This window comes from Colobus angolensis, unplaced genomic scaffold (genome assembly GCF_000951035.1).
Source record: "Colobus angolensis palliatus isolate OR3802 unplaced genomic scaffold, Cang.pa_1.0 Scaffold24, whole genome shotgun sequence".
Classification (NCBI taxonomy): domain Eukaryota; kingdom Metazoa; phylum Chordata; class Mammalia; order Primates; family Cercopithecidae; genus Colobus; species Colobus angolensis.
The window spans coordinates 4,625,738-4,640,782 of record NW_012115599.1 but is presented as its reverse complement, the minus strand read 5'-3'; the positions used below and the strand labels follow the sequence as shown (position 1 = coordinate 4,640,782).

The 15,045-nt window shown below is 37.7% G+C and overlaps 1 protein-coding gene across 2 annotated transcripts in view; it reads right to left on the bottom strand.

Annotated features, from left to right (window-relative positions):
* Positions 1-15,045, bottom strand: part of GFPT1 (glutamine--fructose-6-phosphate transaminase 1) — a 65,508-nt gene that overhangs the window by 7,236 nt on the left and 43,227 nt on the right. For both annotated transcript variants that reach the window (XM_011945257.1, XM_011945259.1), the window contains 5 exons: positions 13,718-13,815; positions 9,047-9,167; positions 8,499-8,656; positions 698-812; positions 325-452 (listed from right to left, as the gene is read on the bottom strand). In XM_011945257.1, the coding sequence (XP_011800647.1) occupies positions 325-452; positions 698-812; positions 8,499-8,656; positions 9,047-9,167; positions 13,718-13,815 (620 nt within the window). The remainder of the gene's footprint in view (positions 1-324; positions 453-697; positions 813-8,498; positions 8,657-9,046; positions 9,168-13,717; positions 13,816-15,045) is intronic.

Genomic DNA, 15,045 nt, shown 5'->3' with positions numbered 1-15,045 from the left:
GGGATTATAGACGTGAGCCCCTGTGCCCAGCCTGACCTCAATTAAATTTCTTATCTAGAGAATTTAATCTTTATTCATATTTGAACAAATTAACCCAAGTTACTTGCTAAATCCAAGTTTATCATGCTAAAATGTACTCTTTTTGATTTTCACTTCTGAACAGAGTTCTCTGTTGCACTTTCTCAAAGTAAACAGACCACAATGCATAAATATAGAAGCACTTTTAAAAGTTCTACCTATTTCAAGCATTTAATGTAAAAGTATGACTGTGTGTCAGGTCTGCAGGTCAATGGACTGATATTAATTAGAACTGAGAAAACTTACCAGTGCCCCTTCAAGACAAGTAGCATAATGATAGCCTCGTCCCATTATCAGAACTGACTTCTGATGATAAAGTTCTGTTGCTAGTTTCTGAATTTCATCATCCATGCTCAGTACTTCCTTAATCAAATCTAAGAAGTAATATTAGCAAAAAAGGACAATAAACCAAACAAATAAAATAACAATATATTGGTAGCAACCAATAAAAGATCACTGTTTCTATTCCTCTGTGCTATCAATCAGTATGGGTTTTTTTTAATACATCGGAGCAAAAGTAGAAAGATCTTATTGACTTGCTTCAAGGATAAGAAGAGAATTTTATCTATTACCCACTCCCTTAGGACAACAAAAGTATAATGTATGAGTATCTTTGTACCAGGCAGCCGTTTCAATCCAAGCATGATCTCTTTGCGTCTTTCTTGCATGGAGATCCGATCATCACACATCATAAGGGCGAACATCACAAGGGATACAAACTGGCTGGTATAAGCCTGCAACATCACAAAAAAGCAAGACAATTAGTTGCAGCCGCATCTTAAGAATTTAGAACTTTTAATTTTAAAAAGCTGAAAATAAAATTCCCATTGGTTTTATGGTATACATTCTCTATCTTTTAAAACTACGTTAGGGCCAAGCACGGTGGCTCATGCCTATAATCTCAGCACTTTGGAAGGTTGGGTGGGTGGATCGTTTGAGCTTAGGAGTTTGAGACCAGCCTGGGCAACATAGCAAAACCCTGTCTCTAAAAAAAATTTAAAAATTAGCTGGGTGTGGTGGTGCACACCTGTGGTCCCAGCTACTCAGGAGGATCACTTGAGCCCAGGAGGCAGAGGTTGCAGTGAGCCAGGATCGCACCACAGCACTGCAGCCTGGGATAGAGGGAGGCCCTGTCTCCAAAAAACAAAAATAAAATAAATAAATAAATATAACTACCTTAGTAACAGTGAACTGAATCAGTACTTAGGAAATCACTATTCTCCTTTTCTGAATTTTGAACAAATGACTTAACCTTTATTTCTTAGATACAAAAGCCAAACACCTTATAAATCCATTGAATGCTTATAAAATTCCTAATATCCCTAAGAAAGGAAAGAAAAGATGAGTAAATCAGCATGTGCCTAACCAAATTTAGTTTTTGGTGTAAGTCAAAAGGCAAGTCCTTGATAAACTCTCCTTGGAGTACTTGCACTGGTATTGTTGGATTTTTTTTTTTTTTTTTATTGCTTTTTGATTTTCACCTTTGCCTAATGGCTGTTCCTCACTCCCAGTTTTATTTTTTAAGTTTGGCATTAAAAAAAAAAAAAAAAAGTTGAGAGGCCGAGACGGGCGGATCATGAGGTCAGGAGATCGAGACCATCCTGGCTAATACGGTGAAACCCCGTCTCTACTAAAAAATACAAAAAACTAGCGTGGTGGCGGGCGCCTGTAGTCCCAGCTACTCAGGAGGCTGAGGCAGGAGAATGGCGTAAACCCGGGAGGCAGAGCTTGCAGTGAGCTGAGATCCGGCCACTGCACTCCAGCCTGGGCGACAGAGCGAGACGCCGTCTCAAAAAAAAAAGGAAAGAAAGTACAATTATAGAAAAGTAAACAAATAATAATCTTTAATCTCATCTGTTAATATAAATAATTACATTAATAATATGCTATTAATAACACTTGTGAATACTGCCTTAAGGTTTTTACTGTTTTTCTTTTTCTTTACATAGTTAAGAAAATTAATTATTAGCAGGTACAATTTTATAACTTGTTTTCACTCGTAAATAATAGTACAAGTGTATTCCCAAAACTGAACTGTCAACTTACATTATTACCTTGATCAGTTTTCATCTCTTTAGGCCTCAGATACCCCATCTGTTAAATGCACCTGACACTTATAAGATTATCATGACAATTAAATGAGACAAATGTAACACATTCAGTTCTGTATAATGCCTGGATATACAGGCTCAAAATGTACTATAAATTTTATTGATGACAGCTTGAACTAAAAGACAATTATTTTCTTAGGATACAGAATTGTACAGATTTTAAAACTCACAATCCTACTGCCAAGACTATTTTCATTCTTACTAACTTTATGTGAATGTGAGATGCGCCTGGTTTGTCAAGTACTGTGAAATATTGAGAGTTATCTCTTCAGCAAATTTTTACCATTTTGACTGCTGGACAATGAACCTTCACTACTATTTTAACATACATATCTTGAATCCTAAAACTAAGCTCTTTTTTCATGTTTGTTGACCATTTATATTTTCTCTTTTGACAACTGACTTTGTTGTTCCTCACCTGTTTTTCAACTTGAGTTTTTTTCAAATTGGTTTTAAGAAGGTAGTTATTGTTATGTCTCAAATACTTTTTCTCATTATGGACTGACCTTTTATATTGGTGTTGACATAATTTTTAGACTCAGATAATCCTTCCATATCCTAACATAAGTTAAGTATTATTAAATGTTCTTACCTCTGTTGTTTTCATTGTTCCTTTTTATTTTTTTAGTCTGTTTGAAATTAATTTTAGTGCAAGTTGAAGGAACACTAATTCTATCCCGAGATACGTCATTTCTTTATAAAACAATCTTTCCATTTAAAAATATAGTATTTTCTTCAATTTGTGCTAGGAATTTAATGCAATTTACCTCTATTTATCACTTTGGCCACACACTCTAAATTTTTACCTCTATTATTCATTGTTTACTTTTTTCTAGTAAGTCTTTTTTTTGGGGCGGGGGGGACACAGTTGTGCTCTTGTTGCCCAGGCTGGATTGCAATGGTGTGATCTTGGTTCACTGCAACCTCAGTCTCCTGGGTTCAAGTGATTCTCCTGCCTCAGCCATCCCAAGTAGCTGGGATTACAGGCACCCACCACGATGCCCAGCTAATTTTCTTGTATTTTTTTAGTAGAGACAGGGTTTCACTATGTTGGCCAGGCTGGTCTTGAACTCCTGTCCTCAAATGATCCGTCCACCTTGGCCTCCCAAAGTGCTGGGATTACAAACGTGAGCCACCACGCCCAGCCTCTAGTAAGTTTTTCTTAATGGTAGTTCTGATGTTTTTTTAATTCAATAGTTATTAAGAAAAACATTTTTATGTTTCAGATATTTGAGGCTTTTACTTACATCTCTTTTATTAAAACAGTAGGTTATTGTGCTGTTATCAGTTACAGTGTTTTAATTTTAGCTTTAGGAAATTTATTCTAAGGGGTGTGTGTGTGTGTGCGCGCATGCACATGGATTATATGCTGAATTTCTATTACTCTTCTCTTGATAAGGGATTAGTCCATTAGTGATTTCCTGGCATGATGTGGATAATGAGGCTCCCTCTATAATAAAATCACAGTCTGGTAACTCCCTATCATCCCAATAGTTAAATGAGACTCCCTGTTTCCTCTTGCTGGACTTCCCAGCCTCCAGCTGCTCACATGGTCCTCCACAACTGCCTCCCTGTACACCTATTATATTCTACCAGCAGATTCGAATCTTTTCCCATAACACTAAAGTGAATTTGAAGTCCTCCACCTCCAAGACTAATGAGCACATCTATATTCTAAATTCCAGTCTCTTCCAGTCTACTTCTTCCTACTGTGTGGTTTACTTTTCAATAAATCAACTAATCACAAAATATACTACCAGGTCAGAGGTATCTTGGACCCCTGGGATACTTAAACTGTTTCCAATCCAAACTGATCAGATAATGAGTATTCCAGTTCCTGTAGCTCATAACTAAAAATGTTATTCTATAAACTAGTGTTTATTTGTTTGAACTGAAACCATCTGAACACTAGTTTTTAAGTACAAATATTAAACAGAGCAACTTTAATCCATATGTTTTTCCATTGCATTGCTATTACAGTTTAATTTCTAATTTCAATTTCATATTTTTAATTTCATCAATACATACCAGGAAACCAATTATGAGGAAAAATAAGCTACACCCTATATTTAGAATCTACTGAGGTTTCAAAGAGTTTACCAAGAAAATGCTGACTCTGAAATGTTAAACTTGGTTTTTCTTTTTGTTCAGCCAAAAACAGTTACATCTTTGTTTTTTTTAATCAACAAAAGTCAGCACTTTGGTGAAATTCTAAACACCTGCAATAACATATAAAAACTGCTGAACCTACCATTTATACCCATCAATTCCTCCAGAGGTATCAAATTATCTATGGTCTGACACTATGAGAAACTCAGTAAGATCCCTCTAATCCTGACAGTTTTTCAGGCAAAGTTGAGAATTTATAAGCAAGATCACAGAATTCTTCTACTAGCTCCATCACTGGGCCCAGGGATTAGGATCAATAATCAACTATTTGGCCAGGGGCGGTGGCTCACGCCTGTAATCCCAGCACTTTGGGAGGCCAAGGTGGGTGGATCACGAGGTCAGGAGTTTGAGACCAGACTGGACAACATGGTGACACCCAGTCTCTACTAAAAATACAAAAATTAGCTGGGTGTGGTGGTGGGTACCTGTAATCCCAGCTACTCAAGAGGCTGAGGCAGGAGAATCGCCTGAAACCAGAGGACAGAAGTTACAGTGAGCAGAGATCGCACTCCAGTCTGGGCAACAAGAGCAAAACTCCATCTCAAAATAACAATAATAATCATAGTAATAATAATCAACTCCTTTCAACATCCATTAACATAAAAACTTTTATTTGCCATCTGGAATGGTCTGTGACTAAATAACCCAAAACTTATTGTAAGTAACTAAGCCCAAAATGTCTAAGACAGTTGAATAAAATTACTTTAGAACCCAAGAAAAATGAAAGTAATACTAAATTGCCATACTTACTAAATTTTTTAAGAGTCATTTTTGAAAAAAATTAAAGTCTGTACTAAAAAGACGCTAATTTTTCTTATACATTTGGTAACCATTAGGGGTATTGCGTGAAAAGTACATAAGACTTCTCTGTACTATCTTTGCAACTTCCTGTATAGTTATTTTAAAATAAAAAGATATTTTAAAAAAACACTTGCAGAAAGAAAGAACTACTGACACAAATAACAACACAAACAAATCTCAAAAACCTCAGGCTCAGCTGGTCCAACAGCAGAGGGTCATCAGAACTCATTAACATTAGCGTTACTAAAGTTGGTACACAATAGCTCACTGCTAAATTTAACTGGTTTATTTAAAAAACAAACTTCGGGCTAAAAGAAAGAAGCTAGACATACAAGACGTGTTATACAACTCCATTTTCAAGAATTTTCTGGAAAACGCCACAATACAGAAAGAGAAAACAATAGTTCCTGAGTATGAGGCTGGAGGGTAGACGTGAGGACTGACTATAAAGAAACACAAAGAAATATTTCAGGTGATCATCTTCTAAAACTGGATTGTGATAACAGTTGCACAGCCAAATGAATTCACTAAAACTGTACACTTAAAATTGGTGAATATGCTATGGTAGAAGCTAGATGGTGGGTATACCAATGCTAATGTATTTTTTTTTTTTTTTTAAGATAGGGTCTCACTCTGTCATCCAAGCTAGAGTGTAGTGGTGTGCTCACGGCTCACTGCAGCCTCAAACTCCTGGGCTCAAGGGATCCTCCTGCCTCAGCCTCCTGAATAGCTGGGACTACAGGCATGCACCACCATGCCCTGCTAATTTTTGAATTTTTTATAGAGATGAGGTCTCACTATGTTGCCCAGGCTGGTCTTGAACTCTTGGCCTCAAGTGATCCTCCCACTTCAGCCACCCAAAGTGCCAGGATAACAGGTGTCTCATAAACAAAGGAATGAGAAATATAAAATATACATATTTCCCCTGGCAGCTCACAATTCCAGAAAAGATTAAGTCAATGGCATCCATCCAATCAAACAATCCCATATCCCACACACACCACGTTGTAGCCCTTGTTTCACAATCTGTTATAAATAAAGAGGCTCTGGGATTCCAATGCCCTAATCAAATCGTTAAGTGCTACTAAAGGTGGCTGGTCATTTATTCAGCAACAGGATGGAAACCCAAGTACAAATATGTAACACGTTTTAATTACCATATGGAGAAAATTCAAGTTTCAGCACTCTGTAAATTATAGTGTTAGCAATATCAAAATACCCAAGAAATAAAAATCTCACTCAAGAGTTTTTATGCCTATAACACCAGCACTTTGGGAGGCGAAGGCAGGCAGATCATTTGAACCCAAGAGTTAGAGACTGGCCTGGGCAACATGGTAAAATTCCGTCTCTACAAAAAAAATACAAAAATTAGCCAGGCATGGGTGGTGGCCTGTACCTGTAGTTCCAGCTATTCAGGAGGCTGAGGTGGGAGGATTGCCTGAGCCTGGGAAGGCCCAGGCTGCAGTAAGCCATGATTGCATCACTGCACTCTATCTACCCTGGATGACAGAGAGGAGAGACTCTGTTTCAAAAAAAAAAAAAGGGCCAGGTACAGTGGCTCATGCCTGTAATTCTAGCACTTTGGGAGGTCGAGGTAGGCAGAGCACTTGAGGTCAGGAGTTCGAGACAAGCCTGGCCAACACAGTGAAACCCCATCTCTACTTAAAATACAAAAATTAGCCAGGCGTGGTGGCAAGTGCCTATAATCCCAGCTACCTGGGAGGCTGAGGCAGGAGAACTGCTTGAACCTAGGAGGTGGGGATTGCAGTGAGCTGAGATCGCACCACTGCACTCCAGCCTAGCCAACAGAGTGAGACTCCATCTCCAAAACAAAAAGGAAAAAAAAGAAGAATTTTTATGTAAGAATCACAAACTTTCTACAAAAAATTCTCTATGAGAATCTTTGAGGGAAAAACTCAAATGCATATGCACACATTAACACTGTCTTCCACAATTCTTTAATTAAACTCAAATCCACCAATACCCCAACATCTTATTAGATAATCAGCAAGAAATATCAAACTTAAGCAGAAAAATACTGAGAAAACAAAAATGTGAAATCATAAAAAGTAACACATTGGGCAACATAGCAAGACTTGGTCTTTATAAAAAAAAAAAAAAAAAAAACTAGCCACACGTGGTGGTGCATCTGTAGTTCCAGTCACTCAGGAGGCTGAGGCAGAGATCACCTGAGCCCATGAATCTGAGTCTGTGGGGAGCTATGATTCCTGTCACTGCAGTCCAGCCCCAGCCTGGGTGACAAAACAAGACCCTGTCTCTAAGTAACAAACAAACCTAAAACCACAAAAAACACCTGTGGAAGGATAACATCTCTTGTATTTATACAACTTTCTAAGATTTCCTATTTTTATTAGCCTCCTAAATTTATGCATATTCCAATTCCAAAGAGCAAAGTAGTCTTACTAGGCCTTCAAAAAACAAGACAGCACCTTTAAACCTCCCCAGAGCAATATCTAAAGAGAAACAGATACTGTCATACAATACTCATTAAAACTTTTTTTTAATTGCCAAATTTTAAGTTTTTTTTTTTTTAAGATGGACTCTCGCTCTGTCACCCAGGCTGCAGTGCAGTGGCATGATCTCGGCTCACTGCAACCTCCACCTCCCAGGTTCAAGTGATTTCATCCTGCCTCAGCCTCCCAGGTATGCTGGGATTACAGGCGCATACTACCACACCTGGCTAATTTTTGTATTTTTAGTAGAGACGGGGTTTCACCATGTTGGCCAGGCTGGTCTTGAACTCCTGAGCTCAAGTGATCTGCCCAGCTCAGCCTCCCAAAGTGATGGGATTATAGGCGTGAGCCACCATGCCTGGCACTTGCCAAATTGTATACCAAAGGTGTATTCCTCCTTACAAATTTTCAGAGGTAGTATGTACATTTTTACATTATTTATTAGAAACCATAAATAGGTAAATAAAAATTCCAAAAATGGTTCAAGTGGATGTTTCTAATTTGTTACTTTTTGAATTCCAGACTATACTTCATAAAAGAAGAGGATGTTATATACTTGTTATGTATCCTACTGTGCCTAGCAGGAGGGTAGTAAGTGATAGACAAGGGTAGCCAGCAGTGACCTTTTCAAAATGGACTTACATTATATATATAAGTCCCTTTTAAACTCTAAGATTAGAAGGAGGGAGAGAATGACAAGTCTTTCATCTAACTGACCCTTAAGTCCTACAGTATTTACAATGATTAGTAAAATATGTGAGTTCTGTAACTGCTAAAAAAATAAGATACAGACTAGTCTATAGACTAGTCTGCTTCACTGACACTATGATTAAATAATCATGAGAGAAATGAGTCAAGAATTTACCTTTGTACTGGCCACACCAACCTCAGGACCAGCATTAATGTGAACTCCACAATCTGTCTCCCGTGATATAGAGCTGCCAACTGTGTTTGTGATCCCCACAGTTAAAGCTCCTCTCTCCTTACAGTACCGAAGACCCATCAAGGTATCTGCTGTCTCACCTGTGTAAAAAGTAGGCCAAGCATAACACATACAGAACAGTTTTAGCATATGCTGTTTCTTAGCAGCAAAAACAAATTGATCACACTTTCAACAGTATTACTTGTTTTAAATAAAATACAAAACATCCATTTAATAAATTTATAAAACTTTAAGTAATATGGGCTTGTCAAGATCTCTCTTCCTTCTGTCACTGAAAATCTAGCTCTTTGAACATAAAAGGTGTTCATTGTTACTAATTCATAAAGAATTATGTAATATTAAAATAAATCTGTGTTCATCAAGTCATCTGCAATGCCAGTTTATCTTTAAATATCAGCTTTTGCCAAGATATGCTAGAATTAAGAGAAAGAATCACTTTTCTTCCCTTTAAGTCTTTAAAATTAACACACCTGATTGACTAAGGAAAAAGCAAACATCATCTCGAAAGACTGGTGTGTTTCTGTCCAGGAAGTCACTTGCTAGTTCCACCATCACGGGCAACTCAGTCAGCTCCTCAAGAACTTGACGTGTCTGCAGAGAAAAGATGACTTGGTCACAGAACTTTCCTTCAAATACTCTTTCATTGTACTTCTTTGGATTCAATGTATAGTTTTTGCTTTTTCTGATTACAAAAATGACATGTTAGAAAATAAAAACAACCTAGATTAAACTATTTAAAAAAAAAATCAAAATCCTACCACCTGAGATAAGCACAGCTAACATTTTACTATCAGTCTCTTTAAACAACTATGTATACATTCTTTTTTTTTTTTTTTTTTGAGACGGAGTCTCAGCTCACTGCAACCTCAGCCTCCTGCGTTCAAGCAATTCTCCTGCCTCAGCCTCCTGAGTGGCTGGGACTACAGGCGTACGCCACCACACCCAGCTTAGTAGAGATGGCGTTTCACCATGTTGGCCAGGATGGTCTCGATCTCCTGACCTCATGATCTGCCCACCTCGTCCTCCCAAACTGCTGGGATTACAGGCGTCAGCCACCGTTCCTGGCCACATACATTCATATAAAGAAACATACCCATACATATAAAACATTTTGAGAAGTGGAAAGGGCGTGGTTCTGAGTCAGCTTGTATGTTATCTCTAACTACCCAATTCCTAATCTTTAAAATGAAAATTCATGTAATACCCATGTCAGTGAGGGTTTTCAAATCAGATAACAGATGTACAAATACAGAGAGAAAAATTAAACACTTTAAAAACACAATGTATTCATAAATAGGACCATTTCCCAAAAGAAGTCAATATATTTTAGAAATCTTGTTTAAGAAGGCTCACTATTTTCAACCTTTGTGGGATGGGGCAGAGGGAATGAAGTAGGGAGCAGTATGCCTCTGTGCAAAAGGTAGCTTAACCTTCATTTCAGTAAATTTCCATTCTAATTATTTTTACACTAAACATCAGAAAATCAAAAACAACAGAAAAATTAACTTTTAGGCAGCAAAAACTTTAAGCTCAACCAATGTATACATTTAGTGTTGCTTTAATTCTAACTCTGGAGCTCACCTATCCTGACAGCCTTTCACCAGCCTCTTCAAGCAAGTGGTCCTGCCCATCTCTCACCCATCTCAGCTTTCCTCCTTCTCAGCAATAAAGAACTTAAAGGTGCCATTATTTCATAGCCCTTTAACTTGCGCTTGCCCACAAATTTGAGCAGAATCGTTTTATTTGGTTCCCCCAAAAATATTAAATACCTTTGATTTGGCATTTTTTAACAATATTACAACATCATGTAAAGAAAGTCATTGAAGATAAAATGCTCCTTTTATTATTCTTTTCCATTAATATATTTTATTTATTATACATTATTGTTACTGACACTAAAATACTAAATGTTTTCCTACAAATAAATGTAAACCAAACCTTTTTACCCAGTTTATAATATAAATGTTACATTGGAATCATATTCTTCAAAATAAAAAGATGGGGAAAGGAGAAAGAAAGAAATCTGGAGGCTTACCAGATATTTAAAAGTAATAAACCCCAAAAAAGTAATCTCAGGATTTATCTGTGCTAATTAATAGTTTACTCTTTTAGTTGAGGCAACCTTTTTTTTTTTTTTGGCTAAAGATGGGGTCTTGGTTTGTTGCTCAGGCTGGAGTGTAGTAGCTATTCAGAGGCATAATTATAGGGCACTGTGGCCTCGAATTCCTGGTCTCAAGTGATCCTCCTGCCTCAGCTTCCGAGTAGCTGGAACTATAGGCACACAACACTGTACCCAGCTGCAAACAATTTTTTATAAATACACAAAATGACATATTTCCATCACAATAGAGTAACTTAATGCTATAAATTCCACTGAATGCAACTACAAAACCTAGAGAAAATTAAAATTTTGAAAAGCATACTAAGTAGGCTATACATAAATCATTTATGCCTAGTGTTCCATCATTGGAACGCTAAGCTTATGGGAGTTATTTATATCCTACTGCCTAAGGTCATCGCCAAAGTTTGATTTTTCACAAACAAATTTTGCAACCTCTGGCATAAATGGGTTAAGAATGATTAGAGTGTAGTCAGTTATTATTCAGGACATAGAGAGATACTAAAAAAAAAAACATGCAAATGTGTCATGAAACAACAACAAAAATGTAAAACAGGATAAAATAAATGGTACTATTTTGTCTGATAAACCACAGGGGGATTTCCAATGTTTGTTTACTATAGCAGTCTTGGTATCCACAAAACAACAAAAAATCTTAGAGAATGCTAACTGAGCATATAATTGCTGCCCCAAAATTATCTTAGCATTAGATGAAGCATTTAATTAAATTTTCTATTTCTGAATAGAGGGCTCATTCAGTAATAGATCTAAACCACCACTAACGTGTTTACGTCTTTCTTCTTCCCGTGTTCAAAATAGCTTTTTTTTTTTGAGACAGGGACTGGTTCTGTCCCCCAGGTTGGAGTGCAGCGGTGCAATCTAGGCTCACAGCCTCACCTTCTCGACTCAAGCGATCCTCCTGCCTCAGCCTCCCAAGTAGCTAGGAGTACAGGGAGTTGCCACCACATCCCAGTAATTTTTTTTTTTTTTGGTAGAGACAGGGTCTCGCTATGTTGCCCAGGCTCAAACTCCTGGTGTCAAGTGATCCTCCCACTTTGCCCTCCCAAAGCACTGGGATTATAGGTGTGAGCCACTGCACCCGGACAAAACAATCACTTTTTCAGACCTCTACCCTTCAATATTACATAGGCTTTCTGTTTAGGACCATGTAATTTTGGGGGAGGAGGGGAGGAGGTATATGGTGTAATCTTTGAAAAGAGCAAAGCTTGTTGAGATGCAAGGGCAAGTGACCAGATAGTTTCACTCACTGTTTAAATAAATGGCTCCTAATAAATATTTATGACTCAGCAAATAAAAAAATTATGTCATGAACTTTGGAAATCAATCCTAAAAGCAGAAATTGAATGTAAAGGTCTTCTGTTTATAAGAGTTGACATCAACAGCACGTAAACTCTCTCTTTCTAAGGAAACTATATGTGGAAATATTGGTCTTTTATTGGAATAAAAGACCCTCATATACCTATGCTTCTGCACTGACAATACACGTTTTTGATACTGAATTTCAGCTTCTAAAAGAACAATTTAAAGAACAAAATCTGATTAAAAAAAAAAAAAGGCAGACTACCTTTCTTTGCAGTAATGTGCCCACAAAGTAAAACTGCATTCTACAGAATGGGAGACAATTTTTGCAATCCACTCATCTGACAAAGGGCTAATATCCAGAACCTACAAAGAACTCAAACAAATTTACAAGAAAAAAACAAACAACCCCATCAAAAAGTGGGCAAAGGATATGAACAGACATTTCTCAAAAGAAGACATTCATACAGCCAACAGACACATGAAAAAATACTCATCATCACTGGCCATCAGAGAAATACAAATCAAAACCACAATGAGATACCATCTCACACCAGTTAGAATGGCGATCATTAAAAAGTCAGGAAACAACAGGTGCTGAAGAGGATGTGGACAAATAGGAACACTTTTACACTGTTGGTGGGACTGTAAACTAGTTCAACCATTATGGAAAACAGTATGGCGATTCCTCAAGGATCTAGAACTAGAAGTACCATATGCTAGCCATCCCATTACTGGGTACATACCCAAAGGAGTATAAATCATGCTGCTATAAAGACACATGCACATGTATGTTTATTGCGGCACTATTCACAATAGCAAAGACTTGGAATCAACCCAAATGTCCATCTGTGACAGATTGGATTAAGAAAATGTGGCACATATACACCATGGAATACTATGCAGCCATAAAAAAGGATGAGTTTGTGTCCTTTGTAGGGACATGGATGCAGCTGGAAACCATCATTCTCAGCAAACTATTGCAAGAACAGAAAACCAAATACCGCATGTTCTCACTCATAGGTGGGAACTGAACAATGAGATCACTTGGACTCGGGAAGGGGAACATCACACATTGGGGCCTATCATGGCGGGGGGGAGGGGGGAGGGACTGCATTGGGAGTTATACCTGATGTAAATGACGAGTTGATGGGTGCTGACGAGTTGATGGGTGCAGCACACCAACATGGCACAAGTATACATATGTAACAAACCTGCACGTTATGCACATGTACTCTAGAACTTAAAGTATAATAATAATAATAATAAAATAAAAATAAAAAAATAAAACCACTAATGAAAAAAAAAAACCTGCATTGAGGTTCACACATGATACAGGCCATCTGTCTAGGGCAAGTGAATAACACTAAGCAAAACCCAATGACTGCTCTTATACATGTAGGCAAGCTCCCTAGGCTACAAGTCTAGGACAGCACAGAAAACTTTTCCCGTCTTGGCCTTTCATGAAGTCTGTTGCAGAAGGTCTATCTGTATATCTAGGGACCTTTTCTACAGATCTTCCATTGATAAATAATTCCAAGCAGCTGGTAAATTTCTCCCCTTACCTTCTGTTTTTATCACAAAAGTGAAAAGATAACACATTAACAAAAGATAGTTTTACAAAGTACGTTATTAGAGCTACTACTTGGTCTATAGATATTCCCTAATATTCAACATAATTAAAATTTTAAAAAGCACTTACTGCTACACCAGCATGGTAACTTGTGCCACAAGCAATAAGAATCAAACGCCGGCATCTCTGGATCTCCTTTATGTGATCCTTCAAACCACCCAAATTCACTGAAATAAAAGTTTGTGTATATAATTATTTAGCAAAGAACCATGTGAACTAGTCAATCGCATTTTATGACTATCCACTGCCAATATGATAAAGAATACGGCTGTTTTAAAGAATTAATATGCCTCTTGGAAAGCATAGTTCTCTGTAATTTTGAAAAGTAAATTAAATAAGTCACAACTTAACTGGCCCCCCCAAACTTGTAACTGACCTTACTCACCTCTCTACGTCCCCACACAATTACAGTATTTATTACATTCTACCTTAGTCAGTCATTTTTACATTCTTCTCTTTGAAAGTTATCTTAAAGGCAAAAGTAGAGGGACACAGAAAACAGAACATTAGATGTTGAGGGCTGGAGCTGGAGGAGGGGTTGACAACAATAGGGTGCAAGGAAATTTTCGGAGTGACAGAACTGTTCTACATCTTGACTTTGTAGAGGTTATGATTATGACTGTGTTGCAGAGTCAAACTTAGAGTTATACACTAGGAATGGTGAATTTTATTATATCTAATTATGTCTCAATAACCCTGTCTGGGAAAAACATTATCTCAGTTACGTTTATTTCCCCTCTGGTGCCCAGAAAGGTGCTCTGTAGAGTAACATAAACCCACTCTCTCTCAGTCTTTGCCATCCCCATTCCCCTAATGCTTCAGTCAAAATGCTTGATTGTTCCAATCCCTCCACATTTATCTTCAAACCTAACATCTCTCCTTGGACAACAGCAATATTCTCCAGTTCTCTCTTCTGTTCTCCACCTCCTAGAGTCTGCTCTCCATATGCTACCAGAAGGATCTTTTACAGTGATCCTTTAAAAACATAAAGACCCTGCAATGAAGTCTGTCCTCTTTTTCGCTTTCGGTTTCTATAGCTATTTGTATGTTGTTCTCCATGTGTCTTGTCCAGAAATCCTTCCACACAGGCTAGTTTTCTACCTGTGAGAAATTCCCACTCAACATTCATTCAACTGCTCAACTAAAATTCCCTAAGCACCCACCAAGTAAATATAGTGGTCAAGGCACTGAGAGCTTCTGGACTCAAATAGTTCCAAATCTGGCTGAGGAGAATGACAGGTACCTCCTCGTGGGCCTCATCCTGCTGCTCTCTCTGAAACATTTTCAGTCTGTCTACTCTGCCCCTGCTCTCTTCAACTCCCCACCTTTTTTTTTTCTTTTTTGAGACAGAGTCTTGCTCTGTAGCCCAGGCTGGAGTGCAGTGGTGCAATATCGGC